The 27,952-nt window shown below is 41.9% G+C and overlaps 2 protein-coding genes across 6 annotated transcripts in view; one reads left to right on the top strand and one right to left on the bottom strand.

The window, feature by feature from the left end:
- Positions 1-17,235, top strand: part of LOC117056585 (ubiquitin carboxyl-terminal hydrolase 8-like) — a 33,362-nt gene extending 16,127 nt beyond the window's left edge. Inside the window, exons 10-21 of one of the 5 annotated variants that reach the window (XM_033167079.1) lie at positions 888-1,120; positions 2,380-2,988; positions 4,310-4,396; positions 4,923-5,003; positions 5,319-5,581; positions 8,542-8,754; positions 9,934-10,144; positions 10,558-10,560; positions 14,413-14,649; positions 14,808-14,950; positions 16,054-16,186; positions 16,402-17,235. In XM_033167079.1, coding sequence (XP_033022970.1) covers positions 888-1,120; positions 2,380-2,988; positions 4,310-4,396; positions 4,923-5,003; positions 5,319-5,581; positions 8,542-8,754; positions 9,934-10,144; positions 10,558-10,560; positions 14,413-14,649; positions 14,808-14,950; positions 16,054-16,186; positions 16,402-16,587 — 2,399 coding nt within the window. In that variant the 3' untranslated portion in view covers positions 16,588-17,235. Of the gene's footprint in view, positions 1-887; positions 1,121-2,379; positions 2,989-4,306; positions 4,397-4,922; positions 5,004-5,318; positions 5,582-8,541; positions 8,755-9,933; positions 10,145-10,557; positions 10,561-14,412; positions 14,650-14,807; positions 14,951-16,053; positions 16,187-16,401 lie in introns of all 5 variants that reach the window. The other 4 variants (XM_033167077.1, XM_033167080.1, XM_033167078.1 and 1 more) reach the window with 4 other exon arrangements.
- Positions 17,236-17,638: 403 nt separating this feature from the next.
- On the bottom strand, positions 17,639-25,942 carry LOC117056587 (putative ubiquitin carboxyl-terminal hydrolase 50). The gene is made up of 7 exons (XM_033167086.1): positions 25,666-25,942; positions 24,453-24,653; positions 22,785-22,980; positions 20,259-20,465; positions 18,760-18,902; positions 18,483-18,615; positions 17,639-18,112 (listed from the first exon to the last, which is right to left on the bottom strand). Exons 1-7 carry the CDS (start codon positions 25,716-25,718, stop codon positions 17,921-17,923), a joined length of 1,125 nt encoding a protein of 374 aa, XP_033022977.1. The 5' UTR covers positions 25,719-25,942; the 3' UTR covers positions 17,639-17,920.
- Positions 25,943-27,952: the final 2,010 nt, after the last annotated feature.

Here is a 27,952-nt window from a genome sequence, read left to right as displayed (position 1 = left end):
AGATGGGATGAGGGAGGAGACTTGCAAAAGCCTTCCCCCTTCCCTTTTAAGTACCCAGTCTTGAATTAGAATTGAATTTATTACGGTCCCAGACCAGACTCACATACCGTACTAAACAAATCAGAAAAAATAAAATAAAATTTAAATTAACAATCAGTGTAATGATAAACAATACTATTATGGCAGCAGTTAGAATATGGTTTAAGTCTTAATCTCTACAATATTATCTATTATTTGTTTCCAAGGCCTTAGTCTTTATAATAGCACAGCTTGTTCCCTAAGTTTTATGGCAACCACACAAAATTTTGCCACCTTTAACGTGATCTCTGGATCCTTGTCCTCTATCAGAGATTTTAAACATTGAGGTTCGGGCCCACTTGGAATTTTCTGTATAACAGGGGTGATAAAAACCGAGCATATATCCCTGTAAAAACGGCATCGTAGCAGGACGTGAGAGATGGTTTCCTCCTCTATCGCGCCGCAGGGGCAGTACCCAATCTTGCACCAATCTTCCTCCCATCTTTAATCTGCACTCGTCAGACAATGAGTGGAGATTAAATCCTGCTCCCTAGGCTGGGTGATCCTGTTCTCTATTGGGAGAGAAAACCCGTTTTCCCACCCATCAACTGACATCCCCAGTGACATCAGCAGGTGGGCATAGTTTGGGAAACGCCCTTGGCAGGGCCAAGGTAAATTTGCACGCTGGAGTTTCTCCATCTCTGGTGTAATCTCTCAAAAGGGCAGAACCAAGAGGTGTTCCTCCAACACTGACATTGACTGTGGCAGAGGAGGAGACACATTTGGGTAACAGCTCATTTAAACATACATTATTTCTCCTAACTCTCTTATAAAAGTTTCACGTACAAAACCTCCTTTGCATGTTTCAGTGGATTTTACTTACCCATCTTTGGAAGAACCAGCTCCATCTCCAGTACCTGTTGTCCATGTAAAACCTTCTGTGGTGGAAGTTACCGAAAGACCTAATATTGCAAACGATCAAGAAGAGAGAGTGGACACGTTTCAACCACCAACTCCTTGTGGATCAACTGCTACTCCTGCTAAGTCTGAAAACCTACATGCCACAGTCCAACCAGTGTCTGCAGTAAAGATTATTCCTCAGGTGAGTGATTCTTAGCAAGAAAAAAACTTGCTACTTGGACTGTGACATAACAGGGCCACCTTTTTGCCTTATTTTATAGAATTGCTACAGATTGCAAAGTGAAATAGCTATCCTATAAATGTTTCCAGCTGCCTTGCTAAGAAATATGAAGGAAAGACCCAGGTAACTGATTGGAGAAGAAAAGACCTTGTTCTGCATGGACAAAAATCATAAACCTGAGGCCTGTCTAACCTGCTGGGTGATTCTCTTTAACTGGCAGAGCAAACCTACTTGAGTCGCACTACAAGAGACTTTGGAAGCATTCAAAATTGGCTTCTGTTTGGAAATTTCCAATGCTCTTTTCAGCATTATTGCTTCCAAGGCAGATAACAAGAACAGTAAAACAGTAAAACAAATACTCAGAGAAGCTACAATAAGCAGCAGAGCAATAGGAGCATAAAAATCACACCAGCAACAGTTGAAGACAAGTTGTTTGAGTGGAGATTTTTGTCTCAGATTTTATCAGTGCTGGATTGAAATTGTATTTATGTGGGGGGATTTTTCCTACTGTTAAATTGCTTTGGGGAGTTATATGGGAAGTATTTAATAAATTGAAAAAATAACGTTAAGGGGAGGAAAATTGTTCATCTTAGAAATGCAAATGATCCATAACTACAAATGCGTGTTCAGTTATTTCTCAGCTGCCCACCCCTATAAATTCTCCTTGGGAAGAGGGTGGGGGCAGTGGGGCTTTCTCCCTTCTCTTACTACAGCAAGACCTGATTCTGGGCAATTGAGGATTTAATCTCCAGGATGAGGAGAAAACCCATGTTCAAATAAAACAGGCTAGGCCATACAAGCATAATTCCTCCTGCCCCAATTGTGTGCAGGTTTGCATTAGGGTTGTAGCAATATTCTCCCTCATTACCAACGTTTAGAAGGGTCTAAAAACATTCCTGTTTATCAATGCATTTTGTGGCTGAAAGATCTGTTGTTGGCAACCCTGAAATTCTTAGCTATGAAAGTAGTTGATCGTGTTAGTTTTTAAAGAAGTTTTTAACTGTTTTTACAAATTGTATATTATCATTGATGTGTTTGCTGCCCTGGGTTACTTCGGGAGGAAAGGCAGGATATTAATAAATAAATACATTTACTCAGACTGAAATACCTTTGTAAAGCCATAAGAGTGAGTAGAGAATGTTGGCACTAAGTGATCTTTGAGGGAACGTAGCTTGCAAATCATACCAAAATATGTCTATTTAACTTTTTTGCCCTTTCAGATTGATCGTACAAAAAAGCCTTCAGCAAAAATACCAGATGCTGATAACAGGCCAAGAGCTGAAAGCCCAACCATTGGCAAGCAGCTCATTTCAAATGGCAGAGTGGTTCCAGATCGTTCCACAAAGCCTCCCTTGGATGCTAAGCCCAGTCTGAAAGAGGAGGAGAAAGGCCACCTACCAGCGGAAAAGGCTTCCCAGTTGGAAAAAAGCAAGCAAGAAAAAGAACTGCAGGAGAAGCAACAGGAAGAACAGAGAGAGAAGCTGAGGCAGGAGAAGCAAGAGCAAGAGCAGAGAGCGAGAGAGGAGCAGAGGGAGAAGGAAGACAGGGAGCATCTCCAGAAAGCAAAAGATAAAGAGAAGGGAGAAGAAGACCAGCCGGCCAACAAAGGGGCAGCTGAGAAGCAAGAGGTGGAGAATGCGCCCAAGGAGCTCACAGACATGAAAAAAGGAAGCAAAACAGAAAATGAATCCCCTGAATTCAGAAAACCAGACACGGACAAAATTGCTGTGAGTGAAAAAGACAAGGTTACCTGGACACCAGAAATGCAAAGGCGCAGATTTGCAGAGGAGTCCCGGGCATCCATGAGGGTGGATTCTGGCTCAAGCAAGGTGAGCAATTCATGGGCATTAAAGGCAAGCATCCTGCTATGTCTAAAGAGTCTTCCATTCCCCCCCCCTGAAAATGAGTAATTCTATCAAAGCCAGAGAGGCACCTTTACTGCTTCAGCTCCAGCCCTATCATGAGGCAAGTTCCCAACTTAGGTGAATTGTGGAGGGAGAAAGGCAGACTAGTGAATTTGCACATTCCTAATAGGGAAAGGGCTTGAGAGGTTTTAATGAAGCTCCCATAGATTCCCTTATCTCACACAGGAAACCTTCCTGTGAACCTTTCACACAGCAAGTACATTGGGCTTCCCACACACCCATCCCCACTACTCTGCTACGTGTGGCAGAGGGGTGAGTAAACCTATCATGTCACTCAGGGCTCCTGGGAAGGCACTAAGCCACCCACCTTTTCACATTTTCAAGCATCTGCATAAGGTTCAGGTAGCACAGAAGTGATTGCTAGGTGTTTTGTAGTGCAGGAGGCAGCAGTTGCTGAAAACACAACAGAGGGTTAAAAAAAATGGAAGACAGTGGTGTTTCAGAGGGTTTTGTTTTTTAATCCTTGCCACAATAAAATGGTGGTGGTCTCTGCAGGCCACGAAAACCCTCATGGAAGCTGTAAGGCCCACTGGCCACAGCTTTACCACCCTTTCTTAAACTAAAACACGAGTGAAATACCAATTCATTTACAGGATTTCCTGATTAAGGAGTTTTGCTCTTCCTGCCCACCCCCACAAGAGCAGATGCATATAGAAATGGCTTGCCACTGTTGTTTTTACTGATCACGACTTGCTGCTTTCTTGGAAGAGAAAAATTTCCTGAGGAACTGAGAGGTGTTTCAGATGAGAAGATCTAAGATTGGCAAGCGTTGGCATGTTCAGGGTTCTCCTTGGATATAATGTGCATGGGGGGGGGGCACAAATATCTGACTGAAACATGAGCTGCTCACTAAGCAGCGATACCAAGCATGTTCAGCAGAGTTTTTCAAGGGCTGGAACTCCCTGCAGGTTTCCAGCTGAGAATCCAGAGGTTCTGGAGCAATTTTCTTACAGGGCAGTTTTGGCTTGTGAGTCTTAGAAAGTTGTATTCCTTATATACAATTCACGCAGATGGCAATTTTCAGTTTGAAATACATCTTCAGGTTTGTGAGTGTTTTGTTTTGGGTGTCTTTGTACTCTGTAGCAATTGATCCAGAGTAATGTGCTATTTTATGTGATCCTGTTGTGTAATTGCAGTCATGTTATACTAACATTGAGGCGTTTTGGAGCTTGATAAATTAATTAATGAGAACTGAAAGTTTTTCTTTCAAAATCTTTTACAGCAGACTGGGGTTACAGGACAACCAGAAAGAGACACCCAAAAGCCAGAAGCCATTAGAGATGATACTGAACAAGACTCTGAAAAAAATAAAGTAAATTCACTGTGAGGTGTCTGTGTCTAGCTGCTGAAACCTAGAGCCGATGTCATAACATGGCCTCAATTTACATTTGTTGTCATGTAACTGTTTGTGTTACATTTCATGAAATACATTTCAATATTTTATTTTTCATAAATAATAACAATGGGTTACAGCCAGTGGTAGTCCATCTCAAGAGTAAACCTATAGAAATTGATGGACATCTCTAACCTAGGTTTAGTAATTTCTAACCTAGGTTTAGTAATTTCAGTTCGTCAGCTCTGAGTAGGACTTAGTGGAATACAACCCAATAGATACAGTGGCTTGTATCTAACGTAGCGTGAAGTAACCGTCCTGTCTGTGCTGGGATTTTTGAATGTGCAACAGGATGGTGTTTTGCAATAGCCCGAAACATTGATTGATAACATGAACTTTTTGAATTTTTAAAACACATTATCTCCTTTATGCAAATGCTAAGGATAGCCAAAGTAGGTATATATCTTTTAAGACCCGCAGTTTTGATCTGTGTTGTTCTTTTCAGTCTCAGCGGGAGCCACTAACAAGGGCACGAAGTGAGGAGATGGGGAGGATAATACCAGGACTGCCACATGGTTGGGTCAAGGTGAGTAGAATGTCTTCTGATGTTCTGGGTTTTTTCTGCTTACAAACACTCTGGTGCTGAACCTATTTTTGTATTTGCTGTTTGGATGTTGAGAAAAATATGGTAATGGCCATATAATTGGACCCAGAAGTTAAACCTGTAAGACTGAGTGACACAAGCCAATAATATGCGTTAACGTCACTCTAGAGGCCATTATAATACTTTTTCATCTGGGTTATGGTGGGAAAGAAATACAAATTTCAAAAGTGACTGCACAATCTTTGCAGTTGTCATGTAACTTGCTCCCTTTTCTCGTTGTGCACATGTCACATGAAGTTTCTGGAGCCAGTCACGGGGACTTTTCGTTACTACCACTCTCCAACAAATACAGTACACATGTATCCACCAGAAATGACTCAGTCAGCCACCCCACCATCGACCCCGCCGACTCATAAACCAAAGACTCAGGCTGTTGATCAGCGGGAAAGGGAACATTCCAAATTGAAACGCTCTTACTCCTCGCCAGACATAACTCAGGCCATTCAAGAGGAAGAGACAAAGAAAATCACCGTCAAGCCTACTATCAACCGTGAGAACAAGTATGTCTGCTGGAAACTCATAAATGGTGTTATAAGACATGATTTTCTAGGGTACCTGCTAAAAATGCCTTTTACAGTTAGCGAAATATGTGAATGATTAAAAATGTTTGCCATTTGTGTGATTACGTTCCACCATGTCCGGTGTGGGGAACTTTTGGTTGTCTAGATGTTGCTGAACCACAACTCCTATCATCCTTAGCCATGGTTGCTGGAGCTGATGGGAGTTTCCATTTATCTGGAGGGCCAATGGTTCCCCCACACATGCGCAATGTAGATATTGCAGAGACGTGTTTATTCCCATAAAGTATTGTTAGAACAAATCTGATGCAAATCTGATGCAAGCCCTTTAAGTGTGTGTATGGACACACAGATATGACTGGCTGCTGTTGTTTCAATATATTGTCCAAATTAAGTTTGAAGTCCACATCGTGATACTGGTTTCATAATATTTGGCATGGCGATACATTGTGAATCACGGTGTGTGTAGTTACATCCTTATTTCAGACATTGTGATGTACAGTGGTACCTCGGGTTGTGGACATGATCCGTTCTGGGGTGCCGTTCGCACCCTGAAAAGTCCGCAACATCAGCGGCGATATTGCACATGCTCCGAAGCGTGATAACGCGCTTCTGCGGTACAGCGAAACCGCATTCGTAACCCGCGCCGTTCGCAACCCGCAGCGAACACAACATGAGGTATGACTGTATATCAGTATATCATGATGTTTAGCTGGTGATATCACTCGGTCCTAGCACACACAGATAATATTCGTTCAGTGTTTCATTTCCGTCCTTCGAAAGCCTGATGTTTCTATTTTAAAACTTAAAACTTGCTAGGGCAAGGATACCTTGTTATCTGAAAGGAGCAAGGTTTTACAAGACAGAGTTAAGCACTTTAAAGTCTTGTAAAAGGATCAAGCAGACAGAGAAGTTTAAATCTATTAATCTGTATTAATATTCTACTCTACAAAGTAAAATTTTGCAGTGACATTTAACAAAAGCACTTAAACCTTTTTTATGAATTTATTGGATTTTAATGATAAACATACACAAAATACAAATACAAACACTACAAAAACTACAAAACAAAATACGCACAAGCAAAACACTTATTTCTCCATCCTTATCCTCTTTATAATCCTAAATTTGGTACTTCCTCGCGTCCTCTCTTCTGCGTTCATTTCTAATCTTCTTTAGTAACTTTGTAACCTTGTAAAATCTACTTTCTTACTCCTAATCCTAATTTTACAATTATAATCAACATGTCTTAAATCTTATTCTTATCAAACAAAACATCAAATTCCACATTTCAACTTCTTTTATACTCTCTTAACTAAACTTTGTTCTACTGTAGCCTATATTTCTTCTGATTCCAATTTCAAATATTAAAAAAAATCACATCTTATCAAATACCTAAATATTTCTTCCAGTCTCATACACCGTTTTCCCTCTGGTTTCGGAGTTCCGTGGTCAGCCTTTATAATATCCCCTTTAGGTATCATCCATTACCCCACCCCCCTCCTGTCCATCACAACCCTTCCCATTACCTTTCCCATCCCCCACAAGTCCCCCCAAAAATTCACCCTTTCCAGCTGCTTCTTCTGTTATTTCCTTCATGTTCAGTTTTAAACTTAGTGTTCTTCATTGTAGCTTCCTCTCTTCCAGATTGTAGCTTTCTTCTTGATAAGTAGTTGCTCTGACATTGTCATAGAGTATCTCTAGTCCACTCTCAGCTGCATATTGCATTTTCCATGATTGTTGTTCTCGAGCCCTTGGGCTCACACCCCAAGGGTCCATTGTACTGTCCAAACTGTGGGCTCCCCGCCTCTCACACCATGGGAACCTTTCTATTTTTGCAACTTGTGTATTCTCCTTTTCAAAAGATTCCTCTGGATCTACATCCTTTCCATCGAGTGGGTTTAAAAAACAGTTCACTAAAGTAGTTCTAATCTGGGTGAACTTGTCTATAACTCTGCTGAAGCAATTGGCATTCTAACAATAGCCTTTGCTGAAATGGTGTCAGTGTTGAGTCTAGCATTCTTTAAGTTTCCAGGAGACCGTGGGATTTGAGTAAGCAGGAAGTGGTGAGGTCTCAGTAATTTTCCAACTGCGCAATCCAGTCCAAAGCCGCCATTCCCCGCCTGACCCAGACTCCTTGGCCAGGGGCTAATGGTATCTTTCCTTTTAGTTTTATAATCCACAAGAAGAAATACATCGAACTCTCAGTCTACCCCCCAAACAGGGTTTTCTAAGGTATACAAAATCAGCTCTCCACTTAAAATAGACAGATCTTTCACAGCTACAGTTTTTAGGTGTTACTTTAAACTTGCCGCTGTCAGAGAGAGACGGACTTCCTCTTTTGATCTCTGTAAGCCGAATTTCAATCTTTTAGGTACAGAGTCCTTGTTTTGAGTCCACATTGAGGAAAAGCGGAGCGCTCAAAATCCAGCAGTTCCCGCTGCTTCGTGTCTTCGGTTAGCAATGGTTCTTCAGCGCCGCACCGGAGCCTGGCTCACTCAAGCCTCCCTTTTACAAGGGTTGCTCGAGAGCCAGGGCGGTACGTCTGGCGCCCGCTAGAACCCAAGCCCTCGGGACGCCCCTCCCGAGGTTTAACGGAGCCCGCAGCGCGGTTGCGGTCACTCCAAACCCCGAAAACACCAGAGCTATCTCAGAGCCGAGACAGCTCCCGACTGCACGGAATGGCGCTCACACCGGAAGTCCACACTTAAACCTAAAAAAAAAAAAAGTCGTTGCCTCCTCACTAAAATGAAAAATGCTGCAGTTAATATTATATAGTGCATACTTGTCTATTCCTACAAATTTCTGGAAACTCACTTTTGTTCCATTGATTCATGAGAGACATGCTACTGACACCGTAGACACAGATTCGACTCGGTGTTTTGTTTTTTTTAAAGAATGAAAATACATTTCACTCTTTAATATTACCTCTTTCCTTACAGACCAGTAAGCTATCCTAAAACTGAAATCTCAAGGCTCTCTGCATCTCAGATTCGTAATCTCAACCCTGTATTTGGTGGAATGGGACCAGCTCTGACAGGCCTCCGTAATTTGGGAAACACTTGCTATATGAACTCTGTGTTACAGTGCCTGTGTAATGCACCGCACCTGGCTGATTATTTCAACAGAAACTTGTATCAAGATGATATCAATCGGTATTTATTTGCTTGTTTGTTTGTTTGTTTGTTTGACTGCTTCCATTGTTTCATGTATTTAGATATGCTACTACATCTTCAGTGAAATCGTTGTGTTGTTGATTTTATTTAGCACATTTATCTCGGAACGTAAGGCAGTAGGCAATGGCATAGTCTTCCCAGGGCGTCTCCCAACCAGGAACTGAATAGCCATAGACATGATTTATCTTTAAGCAAGGTTTGGTTTATTTACTCTTACATCTACCGCATTGCTCCTTTTATCTCAAAAGCGGCTAAGGCAAGTACGAAACAAAATATGAAAACAACAAAACATCAAACGGAATACAGCTGATTTAAAAAAAAAAAAGTACCATCAGCCAAACAAGGCAAAGCCCTTTTCTGGGACAGTGTGACCGAGTGATAGCTAAGCAGATCTCCTGGGGCAGGTAGTTCCACATCTTGGGCCCTGCAGTGGAGAATGGCTCTGTCAATGTGCCTGAGACAATGTGTCTCTGAATGCCAGTTTCTTGAAGTCACAAGGGAGGAGAGAGCTGCTAGTGGGGTTTCTGTAGGCATCCGGTTGATCAGTGTGAGCAGTGTTCAAAATTAGCCAGGCCCCAGGCACATTTTGAACCCGACTTTCAACCGCTTGCGACCAAGTGAAGATGCCTGGGCACCAGAATGGCACCTGACATCTCCACCATCTGGGGATCGTTGGATCTGGACTGTTTTTAGCACCCTAATACCCCATCCTGTAGAATTCTATCCGTCATATTTTATCCGCACAATCAGAATGAATTTCTGGAACTAAATTGCTTTTTCTGTGCAGCCTGAGCAGGAGCAGACACCATTAAGAAAAAGAGGTCGCAATAGCCCAATAGATACGTCCCTGGATCAAGTGACTTCTCTTCTTTAAGTTCTCAAAGCTCTGAACTAGCTGGATGTTTAACTGAACTGAACTTCTGTTCTTAATACCCTCTTACATGTTCCAGCCAGCCTGGCCTCTTTAAAGGCGAGGGGCCATACAACATTCTCCAAAGTAGGCAAAATATATTCACTTAGTCAGTGTTTTACTATTGATGTATATATTGCTCCACTCAGGGAATAAGGATAAACATGCAAGTGACAGCATTCTGTTTATTTCAGATAACTATGTCTCTAAAAACAGTGTCAGCCATTAAACTCTCTTGTTATTTGCAGGTCAAATTTCTTAGGGCACAAAGGTGAAATTGCTGAGGAGTTTGGCATTATCGTGAAAGCTCTCTGGACCGGACAATACAGATATATCAGTCCAAAAGACTTTAAAATGACCATTGGGAAGATCAATGACCAATTTGCAGGGTACAGCCAGCAAGACTCTCAAGAATTGCTTCTGTTCTTAATGGATGGTCTGCATGAAGATTTAAATAAAGTAAGTTTAATTTTTGATGAAAATGAAGCATTTCGTTTCAGAATTTAACACGCTGAGCCCTTACCCCCAACCAAAAGGTTTTGTATTTGCTCTTTCGTTTGAACCATGAGGGAAAAGGGAGGGGGGTTTGCACTTCCGCCTTTACAAGCTATTTGAAGTGTTTGGGTTTTGTTCTGCTTTTTAAACAGAATTTAAATTCTTGAGGTTTTAAATTCTGCATGTTTTATTGTTGTAAGTCACTTTGAGACCAATAACAATATTTGTATGCCGCCCATCTGACTGGGTTGCCACGGCCACTCTGGCGGCTCCCAACAGAGTATTAAAAACACAGTAAAACATTAAAAACTTCCCTAAACAGGGCTATCTTCAGATGTGTAAATGCCTAGATGGTGAAAAGTGGGATTTTTTTTAAGAGAGTAAGGAAGTACTCAAGCACACCTGGGCAGACTACATGACAAACATCACCTCTAGTTTGACCTAAAATCTAAAGTGGGCAGTTGTTACTGCTTTGGCTGTAAATTTTTTAAAAGTATTTCTTCACTCATTGTATAATTATATTTGCCATGGGATTTTTGATGTTTATTAGCATAGCCAATGAGCAAGTGGGACCTCCAACAAGATGTCATAGTGTAGAGTGCTTTTCTTTAGCATGCCAGCCAGCCAGCTGCCTTTCAGATTGCTCCATTCTATTTTACAAACACCCATGTTCCATTTTTAATTCCAACAGACACTCAACATTATGTTGGTTTCCCCCCCCATGCATTTTAACAGCGCACCATATACATTTTATCTTACAGTGTTTTTTACAGACTTCCCAACCTAATCTTCAGCGACATTCTAACAAAGTCTTGTTTTGCTGCCTATCCATAGTTTAACACACTCAACATTCTGTAGCCACTGAGCATGCTCAATCCTTGTTTGGGTGTTCTGGATTCTGCTTTTGTGTCTTTACCCCCCCCCCCCTTGAAGGGACAGTTTGCCATATTGACTCCATATAGTTCTTTAGAACTAGGTGCTGTAGAGAAACAACGGAGAATGCTTTGTTTTTGAGCTTCCCAGGGTTATCTACAGGTGAAACTCGAAAACTTAGAATATCGTGGAAAGGTTCATTTCTTTCAGTAATTCAACTTAAAAGGTGAAACCAATATATGAGGTAGACTCATGACATGCAGAGCGAGATATGTGAAGCCTTTATTTGTTATAATTGTGATGATTATGGCGTACAGCTGATGAGAACCCCAAATTAACAATTTCAACTTGGGGGTTTTCATCAGCTGTATGCCATATTCATCACAATTATAACAAAGGCTTCACATATCTCGCTTTGCATGTCATGAGTTTATCTCATATATTAAAACTCCAGTAGCTAATGAAAACAATTGCTTACATTGATTTGGAACCTTTCTTGTTTTACTGATAATTGGATAAATAATTTGGAATTTAATTAAGAATGTTTCATATGATTTTGTTGTATTGGAAACTTTAATAAATACGATTTGGCAAAAAAAAAAAATTGCTTACATAAATGGACTTTTCCACGATACTCTAATTTTTCGAGTTTCACCTGTAGCTGGGATACAGTTGGCAGGCAATATACTAAATTAGACAAGACTTTTTGACCTGAAGCAGCAGAACAATGTCTATGTTAATTAAGCAGTTTACTAAAAGCAGAAACCTGGTGCAAAAATCACGAGAGCGTTCATGCTTTTTGTAGAGAATGTAGCCCTACTCAGCCATTCTATATATGTGTAAAATAAACATGCAAATAGGAAGTGGGACTGTGCAGAGTAGCCCCACTCCTATGTTGCATTTGCCAAGTAGCATGAAGACAAATACTAGGGGCACCATTCTTTATGTACTGATGAGGACAACATCTAGGAACTCCTGATTCAGATGAGTGATTACCGGAAAGGTTGCTTTTCTGTTTTCTCAAACCGATGCTAGCCCTAAGATCCTTAATTACAGCAAAACATTCACTCTTCTTCCCATCGAGTTCATCATTGTTTCTAAAATGCCCACATAAAGAATGGGAAACTCTAATGCAGAGGCAGATGTGTGCAGCTTAACTGATCTCTTATCAGAATTACTTCAGGAGAAAGCATCTATAAATAGCCAAGATCTTTAGTATAAAACTGCTTTGCAATATCCAGTTTGTAACAATAAAGGAATTGGGCACAATCTGTCAAGGACAACTATACTAGTTTCCTTTTGAATTTGAAGGATTTGTTTTCTTATTAACTAAGTTCAGTTTTAAAAGGTTTGTCCATCATGTTATCCTCATCTAGCTTACCTTTCCTGAAATTAGCTGTGTAATAACTGGATTTTTTTTTTTTGCAAGATCTGTTTTTCAGTCTTTTTTCCCCTCCTATTTTTACAAAAACTATGATGTCCTCTTAGAGAGTAAGTAAACCAAAACTTTTATTACCCATCTTCTGTCTAGTACATAGATTTATTGTTTGTTTTGCCATGTCATGAGTGTGATAGGAAAAAACAACAACTGTTCTTCATTTCACTCTTGGATGCCACTGTAACTATTCGGTGTTCTGTTCCTAAAACACAAAGCTCTGCAAAAAGGAGGTTATGCTTATAACCTCATTTGAGTGTGTCTCGTTCCTCCAATCCATTGCAACTGCCATTTCTTAGTTAGGTTACACAAATAGCAGAATTAAATTGCAGAATGGACTGTACTACTTCAGACTGAAGATGGGGGAATGCCATTCTGAAACGCTCCCTCACTTAACACCCCCCCCCAAAAAAAACCTCACTTCAGATAGAAAGTTAGTATAAATAAAACCTTTATCCCATCCCTTTGCCTTTTGGGCTCATATTCTGCTTAAAATGTGTTAAAATAAGGGAGCATTCATTAACATGATATCCCAGCAGCAATTAAGTGCTACAGTCCATTCTGCCATATTCCGCTGTATGTGTAGACTCTGCTCCACATTTCACAAGCTTTTGAGTTGGACCTCCCTGCACAGGTAGGCTAGAGAAGACACAAGAGAATGTTGCCAACTGAATTCTCCATCTTCAGTTTTCCCCAACTTCAATTAGGAAGCCTGTAGCTATCCAGGCTTGAGAACTTCCTTTAGATTACAAGCAGGGATGGCATGATTCAGTTGATTTTATACACACAGAGAGAGAGAGAGAGAGAGAGAGTCGGTTCTTGAACAGAATCCATTCCGGAAGTCCGTTTGACTTCCAAAAACATTTGAAAACCAAGGCGCGGCTTCTGATTGGCTGCAGGAGCTTCCTGCACTCAATCGGAAGCCACGGAAGCAGCGTCGGTCGTTCCGGTTCCAAAGAACATTCGCAAACTGGAACACTCACTTCTGGGTTTGTGGTGTTGGGGAGCCAAAACGTTCGAGTCGCAAGGCGTTCGACAACCAAGGTACGACTGTAGGTAGATAGTGTACAGACTGGTGTGGAATGTAGCTAAAAAGCTGAGCTACAGATTTGAATCAGCAGTTTGAATCTTGCTTTTGCCGTGTTCTCTCCAGGTGGCCTTTAGCCCAAACCCCAATTGCTCAGCCCTAGCTTTCCATGCCATCTTCAGTATGGGGTTTGGTGATACTCACCTGCTTTAAAAGCTCGCTGTAAGCTTTGGAGGCTTGTTGTAGTGGGGAGGGTAGTCAGAGGTAGAAGAGGAGGGCAAAGGGGGCAAGAACCAAAACAAGTGAAGAGAGAGAAAGTTAGGAGCATTTGCAAGCTATTTGTTCAGACCTCTATCAAGAGCAATCTTGTCACTTGCCTGGCAGCTGCTCCCTTGTGGGTGGGGGGAGGAGAAAGAGGGGAGACATGGCCCTATTCACTGCTGGTATGTGGCCCTTAAAGAAATGTGACTCTTTTTTTAAAAGATGCATTTGCTGGGGTTTTTTGTTTACATACACATTAGGTAAAGCGTATATTTGTAACGATAAAAGAACAGTAGCAAAATAATCCAAACACGAGAGAAAAGGAGAATAGTGGTAAGAAAAGCAAAGGAAAGGATTCAAAGAAAACTATCCATCTGTTCTCGCATGTACAAATAAATGCTTTCAATCTGTGACTCTTGGCAGAAGGTTTCCATGCTTCTGGCCAAGAAAAAAAGCAATAGCACAACATAGCCAGGGTGCTCAAAGAATCTGTTTCAATGTTTGCATGTTTGGCATTATCACCTTCCTTCTGTCTTTCCATAGCTCCACATGATGATGTTCCTGTCTGTAAAACTTACCCTCATGTGTTTCAGGTATGCTTTAAAGCATTTTTTTTTAAATTTCCCAACTTTCCAGGCTGACAACAGAAAACGTTACAAAGAAGAAAATAATGATCATCTGGATGACTTCAAAGCGGCGGAACTTGCCTGGCACAAACACAAACTGCTCAATGAATCGATTATCGTTGCTCTCTTCCAAGGACAGTTCAAATCCACAGTTCAGTGTCTTACGTGTCACAAAAAGTCTCGGACCTTTGAGGCTTTTATGCATTTGTCCTTGCCACTTGCATCTACCAGTAAATGCACCCTACAGGTTAGTCAAATGAGTGACTTTAGGTCACTAGTTAACAATGTTTAACTTTCCCAGTTTTTCTTTCAACAAAACTGTTCCTATAAATCCTTACCTCTGCTCTAAACCTTTGAATTCAGGTTGTTTTTTGTTTTTTGTTTGTTTTTGCTTTCCCTCCCTAGGAATGCCTTAGATTATTCTCCAAAGAAGAAAAACTGACGGATAACAATAGATTTCATTGTAGTCATTGCAAAACCCGAAGAGATTCTTTGAAAAAATTAGAAATCTGGAAGCTGCCCCCTGTTTTGTTAGTGCACTTGAAGCGGTAAGATTCAAAAGTAACCCTAAAAGCTATACGGTGATTTTTAAAAAAATATAATGTAGAAAACTGCTTCGTATTGTCCATTTGGTTCTATTGACTGGCAGCAGCTCTCTGGGTTGTCAGAGACATTCCAAGCCCTACCTGGTGCTGCTACAGAATTGAACCAGGGAACTTTTGCATGAAAAGAAGTACTCTAGCACAGAGTTGTTTCATGTTCAGAAATGCAGTCTCTTGAGGTTCTCTCAAGTCTCTTATGGGCTTATTTTACATTTTGGTGGATAACTCTGGTTCACAGACCAATCTTGTCTGCCAGGGGGTCAAATTCAGCCCAGAATGCCATTTCTCAAAACCCACACCTAGTCAGCTGACATACCTCCTATGGTGATGACAACTAATGGGTGGGGGTGAATTCTGTATTGGCTGCTCTCCTGGGAACAGGTACATGCAGCCAAAGCACAGTGCGGGGCTATTTGAAAGCCCTTTTGCAAACAGTTTTGCATTGCTCTTTAAAACCCCCACAGGGCTTCTTGCAAAAGGACTTTCAACTAGTCTACACGTTAAAGTTCTGACAACTGGTGCTTCAAAGCACAGAATCATAGTGGTGTTGGGTGATTGACTGTTGGGCAGCTCCACCCACTTGTCAAATTTCACCCAGCACAGGTGGGGAGATCAATATTGGGCCTGCCAGCCAGAAAACATTCCTTGCCCCTGCTTTACATGTTACATTGGCAGTATGGCCTGAAGCAATTTGTTTCCTGCTGACCAAATTAATTAAACCAAGGAGTAGGATAATTATACCCAGGGAACTCCTTAAACAAAAGCAAGAGATTTTCAGGATGTGATATTCATCCTAAGCCATCCTACTATTTGGTCTGAGAGGTGACACTTTGGGAAATTTTACTTTAATTTTATTTATAAGATTTATATACCACTCATCATCAGAAGATCTCAGAGCGGTTCACAAGATAAAAACACAAAACAGAAGCAACAAAACAGTATGGTGGCATAACATGTCTAATGAACAGCAGCGTAGAAATCCTTGCTTTAGTTTTTCCCGTAATACCTTTTCAGCTCTTAATGTAATTCTTAATGCTTTTCATGCCTAGGTTTTCTTACGATGGACGGTGGAAGCAAAAGCTGCAGTCATCAGTGGACTTCCCATTGGAAAACCTTGACTTATCACAATATGTTATTGGCCCAAAGAGTAACTTGAAGAGATATAACCTGTTTGCAGTATCTGTAAGTAATTTTGTATAGCTATGAATCTTACCTGCCAGTTAATCTGTATATAACATCACCATTTAAGCAACCATGTGCAATGTAGTGTTGTTTATTAACATTTTCCCCTCAAAGGCTTTATTCTTTTCAGTTTATGCCTTGATTTTTGAGTACTGGAAAGTATTAGGGCCAAATAACATTTTGCAGTCCCCTAATTTCATTCCTGTTCTGTCTAGAATCATTACGGAGGGCTGGATGGAGGGCATTACACAGCCTACTGCAAAAATGCTGCCAAACAGCGATGGTATAAGTTTGATGACCATGAAGTCTCGGACATCTCTGCATCCTCTGTGAAATCCTCAGCTGCTTATATCCTCCTTTACACTTCTTTTGAACAGCGAACCGCCGATATAGCCACATAAAGAAACATTTGAAGAATATTGGTGTCTTTTTGTAAATGCATCCTAGAATAAGCTGAGCTGTGATGAGTAAAAGGTCCGTTGCTGAGGAAGAAGATGTCTGCAGTGGTTTCTCAGCTGAGGTGTCTGTTAGTGCTATTGCTTAGTCCAAAAATTGTTAACTCTGCTGTTTAATAATATGGAACGACTAGTTTTGAACCACTTATTTTTAGTAATGCTCCAAAATGATAAATCTAGCTTAGCCATTTTAAAAAGTAATTAAAAATGGGTTTAAAATGCCCCTGAACCCAACAATATCTTTTTTGTCTCCCCACATTTATGCCTTTTCACACTAACCTTAAGCTTGATTCTACTGTGAATATCTTAGAATGACGTAAACAGGTAGGAATGTATGTGTACATATTGATTGCAGACTTGCACATGCAAACTATGTATATAATAAAGGTATGTGGTCCTTTGAGAACCACTAGAACAGAAAGGGGGTTGCTTTTGTTTTGTCTAAAATACCTTCATTATTACAGATAAGGAATAGCACAGCTGTATTTTTTTGTTTGAGCCACGACATTGATATCTGCACACCCTAAAATGTATATATTACAGAATTGATATTTTCCTTTTTAATAATTTATTGAAGCAATTATTTGAAAATACGGTGGCCTGTTAAAGAACTTCTTTGCCTGTTTTGGACACTTGACAAGTTTGGATTTTTTGCTTTCCTTTACTCCTTGTGAAAATAATCCCATCTAGATCCCAAAGAGTGGTATTATGATGGGAGGGCAGGGCAATGTTGCCCTGCATGAGCCTGCACTGGGTACAACTTGAGTGGATGAAGGCGGTCACTGCCTGCTGTCATTAGCTCTCCTCCTGACAGGGCCATAATTGGTCCAGCTGCTTAATAATAACTTGTTTAGAGTGTCTGTGCCCCCTTTTAAGGCTTGTGGGTCTGTGTCCCTGGGTCTCTCAGAGGTTTGCTACAAATATGCATATGTATATAACCGATTTAAAATTATATTTCATCTTGGATTCTGTAATAATAATAAAAAAACAACACTCCTTTAGACTCTGGCTGCCCAGGAAGACTTTATTTATCTAGCGGTTTGCTGCTTTCTCTGAAAGCTTACTGAAAATGAGTTCATGTCTGGCATCCGTCTTTTCACTGAAGAGAGAAGCTGTTCACAATCCCATTTCTAAATACCATGTACAGCCTGAACGCAGGCATTAGGAAATGTGGTTCCTCTTCCTTAAGGATGACTCGAAACCTGGCCGGCCCGGGTCAGGGAACGTTTGCTAACAGTGCCACTGCATCCTATGTACACGATGGTTTTCAGTGCGTTTCCTAGCCATTTTGGTTTTTAACCGGCACAGTGAAAGCTTGACTGCTGTAAAACAGCAGATAAGCTGCAGACGTTTGCACTGAAGGGTCTGGGATCTCGCTGATCTGAGAGTCGTCAAAGTTGTACCAGCTTTGGGTGGGGGGGTGTTTGCAGTACGCAGTGTAGTGGCCACCATCCAGATCTCCAAAATGGTTCTGCAACAATAATAGCGATAAATCAAGAGCTAACCAAAAGAGCATTTTGTTCATTCGTTCCAAGGAGCTAAGCCTGGTAGGCATGGTTTCATGACTACCACCACTTTCCCCCGCAACTAGCACATTGATAGATTGTAATCTGACTATGGACACTTAGCAAGCAGACCGGTGGCCATTTGGATCTGGGTCTCCCTGATCATAGACTAGAGAGTGAGATGTGTTTTGAAGAGTTCAAAGTACCCTGTTTCCCAGACAGTCATCACCTTCCTATCCCTCTCACCTTTTCTTACCCAGCTTTGATGTGATTCAGGAGTATGTTGGACCAACTGGCTTATATGCACTAGAATAAATAGTTTTCTATGTCACTTACCACCACAGCAAATAAGCTGTATTTTGGGTTTTTCCGAAAGAGTGGATATATGTAAGAGGACAAATCCAGGTTATTTAACGGATAGTAGATGTCCGTTTTCAGTTTCTTTTTATAACTGCCTTGACAGTCAAACCTGAAAATACATTATCATAATCGGGAATCACTTTCAAATAGTTTACCCAATTTACTTGGCAAATTATTCCCCCTTCCCCATTTGTGGCCTGCACCACAGCCACCTGGAGAGCACATGAGATGCTGTAAATAAGAAGAACAGTACCTCTTTAGATGGAAGATAACTATTTTTGGCGCCTTCGCTATGCTGGCTTTCACAGCGGCATCTGTCTTTATCCCACAACAGGAGCAGTTAATCTGGTTGTTCCAAGTCAATATGTCTTGCTGAAAGAAGCATTCGAGGCATTCCTGGGTCCCCAAAAAGGTGGGGATTTGGGAGGGGGGAAGAAGTGGAATTATTAGCCAACATGTCAAACCACTATAACTAACTTACCTGCAGACTGTGCTTCTCCATAATTGCTGAAAAGCAGGACTCCTTCCATCGGCTCTGCCGAAAGACTAGCTCAGGGGTAGGCAACCTAAGGCCCGTGGGCAGGATCCGGCCCAATCGCCGCCTTAATCCAGCCCACGGATGGTCTGGGAATCTGTGTGTTTTTACATGAGTAGAATGTGTGCTTTTATTTAAAAATGCATCTCTGGGTTATTTGTGGAGCATAGGAATTCGTTCATTTTTTTCTTCAAAATATAGTCCAGCCCACCACATGGTCTGAGGGACAGTGGACTGGCCCACGGCTGAAAAAGGTTGCTGACCCCTGGACTAGCTCCATTAGGCTCTGTCACCTGGCAGCAGCCGTTCCATCAGGCTGCTTCAATAGGAGAGGTGGGAAGTTGGGTTCCTTCCACCAACTTGAATCACAAGCCAAACTCGATCAGGCACCTCCTTGCCCTGAGCTGTTCCTATGCAACCTGATCATTATGAGATCTACCATTTAAGATTTGGTACCTGAGTTTGCTTCTCCCCCACCGTCCCCTCCCTGTCCCTTTCCGCTTGTACATCATGTTTTTTAGATTGCTGGTCAGCAGGCAGGGACTGTCTTGTGTTAATGGATTGTATGGAAGTCACTCTTGCTGAAGAGAGGCGTTCTAATTATCTAACTTGAGAGGGTTAGCTCCCCAAAGATTTGTCTTTGTGTAGCCGCAGAGCTATTTAACACTACAACCCATCACTGCAGTGAGAGAGACCTTCTACCTGCGATCAACATCTCAGGACGAGCATGACCCATAGTCATGTTCCCATTTACCATGTAGGAATGCATAGGAAGAACACATAGGAAACTGCCTTATACTGAGTCAGACATTGTCTACACCGAAGTTTCCCAAGCTTGGGTCTCCAACTGCTTTTGGGGACTACAATTCCCATCATTCCTGACCACTGGTCGTGCTAGCTAGGGATGATGGGAGTTGTAGTCCCCAAACAGCTGAAGACCCAAGTTTGGGAAACCCTGGTCTACACTAACCAGCAGCATCTCCAGGATTTCAACCCTACCTGCAGGTGCCTGGGATTGAATCTGGGGCCTTCTGCTTGCAAGGCAGATAGATGCTCTACACTATAGAGCGATGGGCTTACATTCTGACAGGTGGGGGGTTGGCTGTTTCTAGCCCTGCAGGAAAGTTGCCTGAACAAGGGTTAAAATCAACATTGCAGCAACAATTTAAGCCAGGCTTGAGCTCGGGCGGCTTTGTTCAGCAGGGAGAAGCTAATACCTCTAGCGAGCATTCAGTTTCGTAAGGGATGGGAAGAGATAATACGGTGAAGATCTCGTTTTTGTATGTCGTCGTTTGGCATTCCAAACACATGATGTCATAATTGAGATGTCCTTCAAAAAGCCGGGTGATTATGGAGGACTCGCTGACGCAGCCCCTGGATTCCCAAGCAGACGATGAGGTCCCCTGGTTTCTTCTCCTACTTGTCTGCAAGGGAAGAGATGTGACGATATTTCCACCCTCCTGCTTGCTATTGTAACTAAAAGTCAACTTCAAAATCATCCTCGGTCACAGCAAGAAATTGCCGTTAAAAGCATAACAATCCCATTCGTATTCCGTATCAGAGTCTCAGGGCTAGGCCTCGATTTCTTGATTTTGGGATTTTTTAATGATAGATCAGATTATAAAATTACATTTATCCCCATATGCATTAAAAACAAGTGCTTGGCTGTCAATAATTACCGTATATACTCGAGTATAAGTCGACCCAAATATAAGCCGAGGCACCTAATTTCCCTACAAAAATGTGGGAAAGCTTATTGACTCAAGTATAAGCCGGTTCACCTTTGCCACTGTGGTAGAGGAGGAACGAGCAGCCCAAAGCAGCCCTTTGGGCTGCTCCTTCCTCTTCCTCCTTTGCTGCTGTGGAGCTCACCCCGTCGCAGGGTTTCGAACCGCCATTCTTCTTATCGGCAAGCCCTAGGGCTCTGTGGTTTAACTCACAGCGCAATGTTCCCTTGTGTTATACAGAGAAGGCTGGGATCCTGTCCTGTTTAAGCAGGAGCCAGGGAAAGTGAGCACCTGTGGGATTTTAATACTTCCTTAACTGATAGGCTTTCTGCCTTCTGGGGTGTAAAGTTTGCATTTATGTGAGCAGTTCAGGAATGGAACAAGCTGCCTGGGGAGAGTAAAGAACCGCCGTTCTTGTACACTTCTTAAGGAATGGTTGACTTGAGTATAAGCCGAGGGCAGCTTTTAAAGCACAAAAAGTGTGCTGAAAAACTAGGCTTATACTCAAGTATATAGGTACTCCCTCCAATTTCCTCTACCACTTCCTATATGCATAAAGTATCCACTGTAAATTTGCTCGTTGAAGTCTCAGCTGGAGGGAACGAAGTCAAGGTATTGAATGGTTTATTGCTAAGCTTCTGGCTGAATCATAAAATAATGTTGAGTATAGATTCCTGTATTGTTTTTCCTCTTTAAGGGAAGGAAATTATTTGGCATTGCATAAGGAGGCCATAGGAGCCTGGGTTATGGGGTGGTCCCTCCCACCATTAAATTCCTGGCTCTTGACAGATTATGACTTTGCTACTCTTTTTAATTGATTATAATTTAATAATTGTTTTTTGTAATTGTTGAGAGTGAAGAGCCAGTGTGGCGTAAATAAAATAAACCATTGACTATTGCTTTGTTCAATAGTAGGTGCTTATTTCAAGTCTTTTTAATGATGACTTATGTTGGATCAGATTGTTATGAGATGTGTAATCTTCATTGTATTTCTGTTGTTTCTTCAGCTTGTGTGCACAGGCAGTATGGGTTAGCTCGCAAGTTACGTGCATTCAACTTGTGTGCATTCAGCTTTATGCACTTGGCAAAAAAATAATTAAAAAGGGGGTGGAAAGGGGGCAGGTGTTGGGGGGGGGGGAAATACCACTGAACCCAATGTGTTTTGACTATACACAATTTTGGCTTTACACACTATCCCCAAAATGCAACCCCAGTGTAAGCTGAGAGTCACCTGTATACAAATGAAAAGTGCAATGAAGTGAAAAATTGTTATGTCCACAAACCAAGCTTGCCATCCAAGGATTGAATGTGGATTTATAATCACATTCATCTAGTTCAGAGGAAATAGGCAAACACTGGGTTGCAAAAAAACAAAAACAAAAAACACTCAGGAAATAAATATGGAAATTGTGGTGCATGGGGAGCAAAGGAGTGCACAAGCTCAGGGCTCCTCAGACCTCATCCAAATCATCCCAGATCATAGTTTACCCAGTCAAACATTCACACATGCTTATGTAACACTTGACTAAGATTATTTAGCATCTCATAGCTGTTACACTGAAAAGGATGGTGTTGGAGGGGATGATTTGCAGGCAAGCACACACACAGCAGCATTTGTCAACCAGCTCAAAAAGAAGTAGAAGACAAACTGCTTAAATCAAAAATATTATTCCCGCCATCTTAATCTGACTGTGGAACTCATTGCCACAACGTGTTGCAAAAGATGAGAATTCAGTGCAATTCAGTGGACAGCTAGAGTGGAAAGTTATAAAGACAGAGAGGAATTCAACATAGCACTCTGGCCATCGTTCTGTCGGTGCAAGCTTTTCACATTGCCAGGTGGAACGATCTCCTTTCCCCTGGGTGATGTTCTGGGGATTTCCCTGACCCGCCAGAGCCGATTTTAAGGGGCGTAGGTGGAGGACAAGGGAGAAAGCCCTAGTCTGCTTGTGGAAGTCCTTGCACAGGCTTCGGTGCTGGTGGGGCTGGTTAATTGAATTCCACTCCATGACTCACCTTCTTGAGAGCTTCATGGAGCTCATTCAAGACATAAATCAGAAACTCCTGGGCATCCTGCTGGGTCTTCTTGATGAAAGCTGGGTATCGCTCACCAATGACCAATCGGAACACCTCTGGGGACACGCAGTCAAAGTCCCCCAGCCACATGTCATTCATCAAATAAGCAAAAGCAGTCGCTATCTCTCCATCCTCCCTTAAGAGATTAAAAGGGCAGTGCAGGATAATTTTGAAAAAGATAATAATCCATCATGGTTAACACTGGAAAAAGTATGATCCCAATGGCTCCTAGAATTCTGTGGGCAACCAAATGGATCAAAGCATCTTAGCAAAAGGTATACATCTCACTTGCTACACTGAGTAAAGCTTGAAGTCTATGCAGCCTTTGCCTTTGGGAAGTAGCATACCCATGATCAGCCTCCATCTATTGTTTGCTAGATTGGGGAAATGTCTTTCATTATTGACATTTTAAGCTCTGCAAAGTTGCCCTTTGCTCTGCCCCTCCCCTTTTTGACCTATCGAAGCCCAATAGGTAAGCATAACCTACAATGAGAGATTTGCAGGTAGAAAACCAGCAAGGATACAGTCTCCGGTGCAAAATGTCACGTGTACAACTATTTGCCTGCTGGGCAAAAGTCGTGGGTATGTGGGTTTTCCTGGGGGAAGCGCCAGGGCAAATGGAAGTACGGATGAGCCTTCAGAGAGGTATCAAAGACAATTGGAGGAGAGACACCATGCATGAGCAGAGGAGGGCAACCAAGATGATCTAGGGTCTGGAAACCAAGCCTTATGAGGAGTGGTTGAAGGAACTGGGTATGTTTAGCCTGGGAAAGAGGAGACGTGAGAGGAGATAGGATCTTCAAATATCTCAAGGGCTGTCACATGGAAGAGGGAACAAGCTTGTTTTCTCCTGCTCTGGAGGGTGGGGCTCAAACCAATGGGTTCAAGTCACAAGAAAGGAGATTCCGACTAAACATCAGGAAGAATGTTCTGACAGTAAGAGCTGTTTGAAAATGGAACGGAGGTTGTGGACTCTCCTTCCTTGGAGGTTTATAAGCAGAGGTTGGGTGGCCATCTGTCATGGATGCTTTAGTTGGGATTCCTGCATTGCAGGGATGTTGGGACTTGGTGAGCCTTGAGGTCCCTTCCAACTCTACAATTCTATGTTATGCCAACGGTAAAAGCTTCTGAGCCAACATAAGTGAGCCGGGGTGCTTGTTCTTAGGAGAGGGTAGATCTAGCAGGCGTAGCAGAAACCTGGTGGAATGGGGGGGGGGAGTCAGTGGGGCACGGTTACCTTTGCACACAAACTCTATAGGACAGGGAAGGGTGATTTCACTTGTGTATATCAGTGAGGACTTAGGATTCCAACAAGCTAGAAACCCTCCAAGGGCAAGGCTCCTCCACAGAACAGCCCCCAATAATACTTTAGTACTGGGGACATACTCTTGTCCCCTCTGACTAAAACGCCCAGGCCGATATTGAGATAAAGTACGGAATCAATTAGACATCCCTAGGAGGAAGTGCTGTAGCGATGGGCTTCCCCCTAATCCCCAGAGTGGAAGTGGGTCAGAAAGGAGGGAGCTCTCCAGGGACACCTTGCCAACAAGCCCTTCGATCTCGGAGCCAGTTCAGGCTCTGATCTTCGGACAACCAAAATTAACTTACTTGTTTAGCGATGCTGTATACTTTCCAGAGAGGAAATATTCCACCAGCGGCGAAACGCTGCAGAGGCACTGTATGACAGCATTCATGTAGCAGGTGTTGCCTAAGTTCCGCAGACCAGTTAGTCCTTGGTATTGTGGGTTTGTCTCATCGTCGGATCTGTCCATTGCCTCATCTGAACTCTCCAAGGGAAGCGCACCCTTGCTGTATTCCCAAAGCCAAACTATAGTCAAACAAGCCTTGTTCACATTGTGACGAAAGCAAAGACTTTACATTTATCAAGTGTATTCAAACATTGCTTTCCATATATACCCATGTCTCTGCGCAGGGTAGATAACATGAGTGTGAAGACTCAAATGGCAAGCCCAGGGGTAAGATAAATGCACTCTGCACCTGCTCAGGGACATTCCCTTCTTTCTTTGAAGTCTCTCAGCCCCACTCACCTCACAGAGTGTTTGTTGTGGGGGAGGAAAGGAAAGGAGAATGTTAGCCGCTTTGAGACTCCTTCGGGTAGTGAAAAGCAGGATATCAAATCCAAACTCCTCCTCCTCCTCCTCCTCCTCCTTATGTCCTCAATTACTGGTACGTCTTTAATTGAGACTTATGCACCATACATTTAAATCACTCATACTACTTTCATAAAAGTCAGAATTCTGGGAACTGTAGTTGAAGGGGAAGAGAGTTGATAGAAGACCTTTAAACTACAGTTCCCAATATTCTTTGGTGGAAGCAATGAATAGTTAAAATGTATGTTGTGGTTGCCTTAGCATTAAAAGCAAGTGAGTTTAAATTAAATCTAAGAAAAATTAAGTCCTGGTAACTGTTTTGTCAGATTGTACACCCTCTGAAATGGTGTTAGTTGTCAGGACATCCCTGAGTATATGCCCAGCAAAACACAAGAACATTATCTTCACAGATGATGCTCATTTTTGACGTACTGTTCAAGCAGTAAAGCACTGGGTGGGGAAATAAGTTGGAAATAGGCTTGGTCCACAACCCAGAGGTCAATTTTAGAGTCTTTCCAGCACCATGGTTAAATGTTTCATGTCCAAGCAAACTTTCTCGTTAAAAAAATAGGGAAACAATTTTCTGCCCTCGTGCTTATTTGCTGGTCGCGACACTCAGTTCTCCAAGGAACGGAGAAAATGCAGGGATTTCTCCCCAGTCACTAGATGATAATTAATTAGCGATTGGTTTTTATAAAACAGAAACTCACAGTAGATGATATATATTGAAGTTGTCAGGCATCTTTGTTGACCTAGAAGCCATTTGCAGGCTTGCAAGAAGACCAAGTGTTGCTTTCAGTGGAGTTGGGTTGGCAGCCCGTTCACCACCCCTTTTTCATTTTGACACTTGGAGGGTCTGCTTCCTTGTGCAATCACGTTGCTTCATCTTACGCGTGTTCAGAGGACCCAAAATACATGGGCTTATCCTGATGACTCTTTGCACTGCTCCCCAGTGTTCCCAAACGGATTCTTCCAGCATCATAAATGCAACGCTACCTTGTTGCTAGGGGATGGTGTTGGGGACTTTCCTAACAAGATAGAAGGGCCAAGCAGTTCTAGAACCTTAACCGCTTCAGAGAGGACTAGAGTCAGTTGCCTTCCAAGGATGAGTCAGCTCATGCAGGAGGCCTGGGCAACAGGTTTTATTAATGAAGTTGTTTGGGGTTGTGAGATCCTTCTAATTCCTCATGATGCTCAGGTTTGACAGCACAGGACCACAGCCAACCTCTCCCATAGCCAAGTTGGGTTTAGCTCAGGGTGGATAAAAATCAACGATTAAAAATAAAAATTTAAAAAATCAGATTTTAAAATAAAATGCTTTTGGAGGAAGAATCTTTCTAAAGATAGTTTTCTGTTTAAGTTACATTATAGTCCAAAGGCTATTCATCAGGAAATAAGGATTTGTTTTAAGTTTTTCATGTGTGCTAAAACTCACGTCTGTTTTTTTTAAATTGTTTAACCACACCAGTTAACAAGCATGGATACATATGCTATAATGTCATTGTTTTAGTTGAATAAATTGTTTAAATTCTTATCAAGGAAATGATTGTTTTACAGCAGAAACGTTGTCCAAATATAAAGTTAACTTATTAAACCTCACAATAATTTCCTATTTATCTGTCTATGTATTTCTAATAGTGTAACCCAATCAGTAATTTTTGATATAACTGTAAAAACCACTCTGAAAATTTATTATTCCAAAAATGAATAATACCAGCAAGAATGAGTCTTTCTGTAAAAAGATTGATTTAAATCAAGTCTTACTTACTAGTGATTTAAATTGATTTGATTGAAATCAAAGCCACCCTAGTCTAGATTCCTGGCTTGGTGTAAGCTCTCTACCTAGACAGTTATTTTCTTCCTTGAATTCACTTTTATGCAGGAATGCAGGCATCTAACAGACCTCAAGAGATGCCTGCAAGACACTCTCCCAAGTTCCTTGATGAGCAGAAATTGGTTTTTCCACCTGACCAAGTGACAGCGTACCTGTTCCTGTGCTTTTAAGAGCAGATTGATCAACAGTTATCAGGCACAGGATGGAGATCAGCAGGAGCAAATCTGAAGGCTGTTAAAGGCAGAGGAGCAGATTAAAAACAGGCAAACAAAAACTATACACCCTGGAACTCATTATTCCCACCCTACAAAGAGATCCAGTGGGTAATATTTGCAGATCAAGCAGCTGTTCAAGGAAGACACAGGGACAAGAATTGGTTGAAAGTTGAAAACTCTAAATCACCTGGTGAAATTTGTCACACCCAAGCTCAGTGTGTCTGCTTAGCACTTTTTACAGCTTGTTTTGGAAGCCTTGCCTTACTTAATGCAAGGATGCTCTTTCAGAATGTTGCTTGACTGAATACTACAAATCACTCCTGGCCCTTGGCCATGTTGGCAGATGTTGATGGAAGTTGGGAGTCCAAAATCGGGGTGAGGGGCTGCAAACCAAACCAGGACCCCTCACTGGTTTAAACGTTTACCTCTTTCTTTATTATATGCTGGAAGAGAAACTACATCTGGAACAGAAAGTAAACAATAGAAAAACAGAAGTATTACATCTGAGGAGACCAAGCGTTTTGATTCTCCAGAACAGGAGAAAACAAGCTTGTTCCCTCTTCCATGTGACAACCCTTGAGATATTTGAAGATAGTGATCCTATTTCCTCTCAGTCTCCTCTTTCCCAGGCTAAACATACTCAGCTCCTTCAACCATTCCTCATAAGTCTTGGTTTCCAGACCCTTGATCATCTTGGTTGCCCTCCTCTGCACACATTCCACTCTGAACTACTTGTCAATAATTCAATGCTTCTCAAGCCTGGAAGATTGGTTGATCTTCTGGTACATCTGCGAGGCTAACGCAAGTCATTTTGCTGTCTAACAAAAGCTACACAGTAGTAATAACACTTGATGACTCACTGACCTCCACCTGATTCTCAAAGTAGCCCCAGCTAGCTAGTCACATTACTTGCACATTAATTACTAAAATATACTTCTATTGGTGGGC

Source organism: Lacerta agilis, chromosome 13, assembly GCF_009819535.1.
Source record: "Lacerta agilis isolate rLacAgi1 chromosome 13, rLacAgi1.pri, whole genome shotgun sequence".
Classification (NCBI taxonomy): domain Eukaryota; kingdom Metazoa; phylum Chordata; class Lepidosauria; order Squamata; family Lacertidae; genus Lacerta; species Lacerta agilis.
This window is presented reverse-complemented; position numbering and strand designations above follow the sequence as displayed.

Excerpts from the sequence above, each read along its gene's own strand:
- LOC117056587 (XM_033167086.1), bottom strand. The coding sequence starts at position 25,718 with ATGGCTTCTAGGTCAACAAAGATGCCTGACAACTTCAATATATATCAT. Across the intron at positions 18,903-20,258 it reads AAACTGAATGCTCGCTAGAG|GAATGCCTCGAATGCTTCTT; the intron begins GTATTAGCTTCT and ends TTGGGGACCCAG. Across the intron at positions 18,113-18,482 it reads ACAGCTTATTTGCTGTGGTG|AACCATTTTGGAGATCTGGA; the intron begins GTAAGTGACATA and ends TTATTGTTGCAG.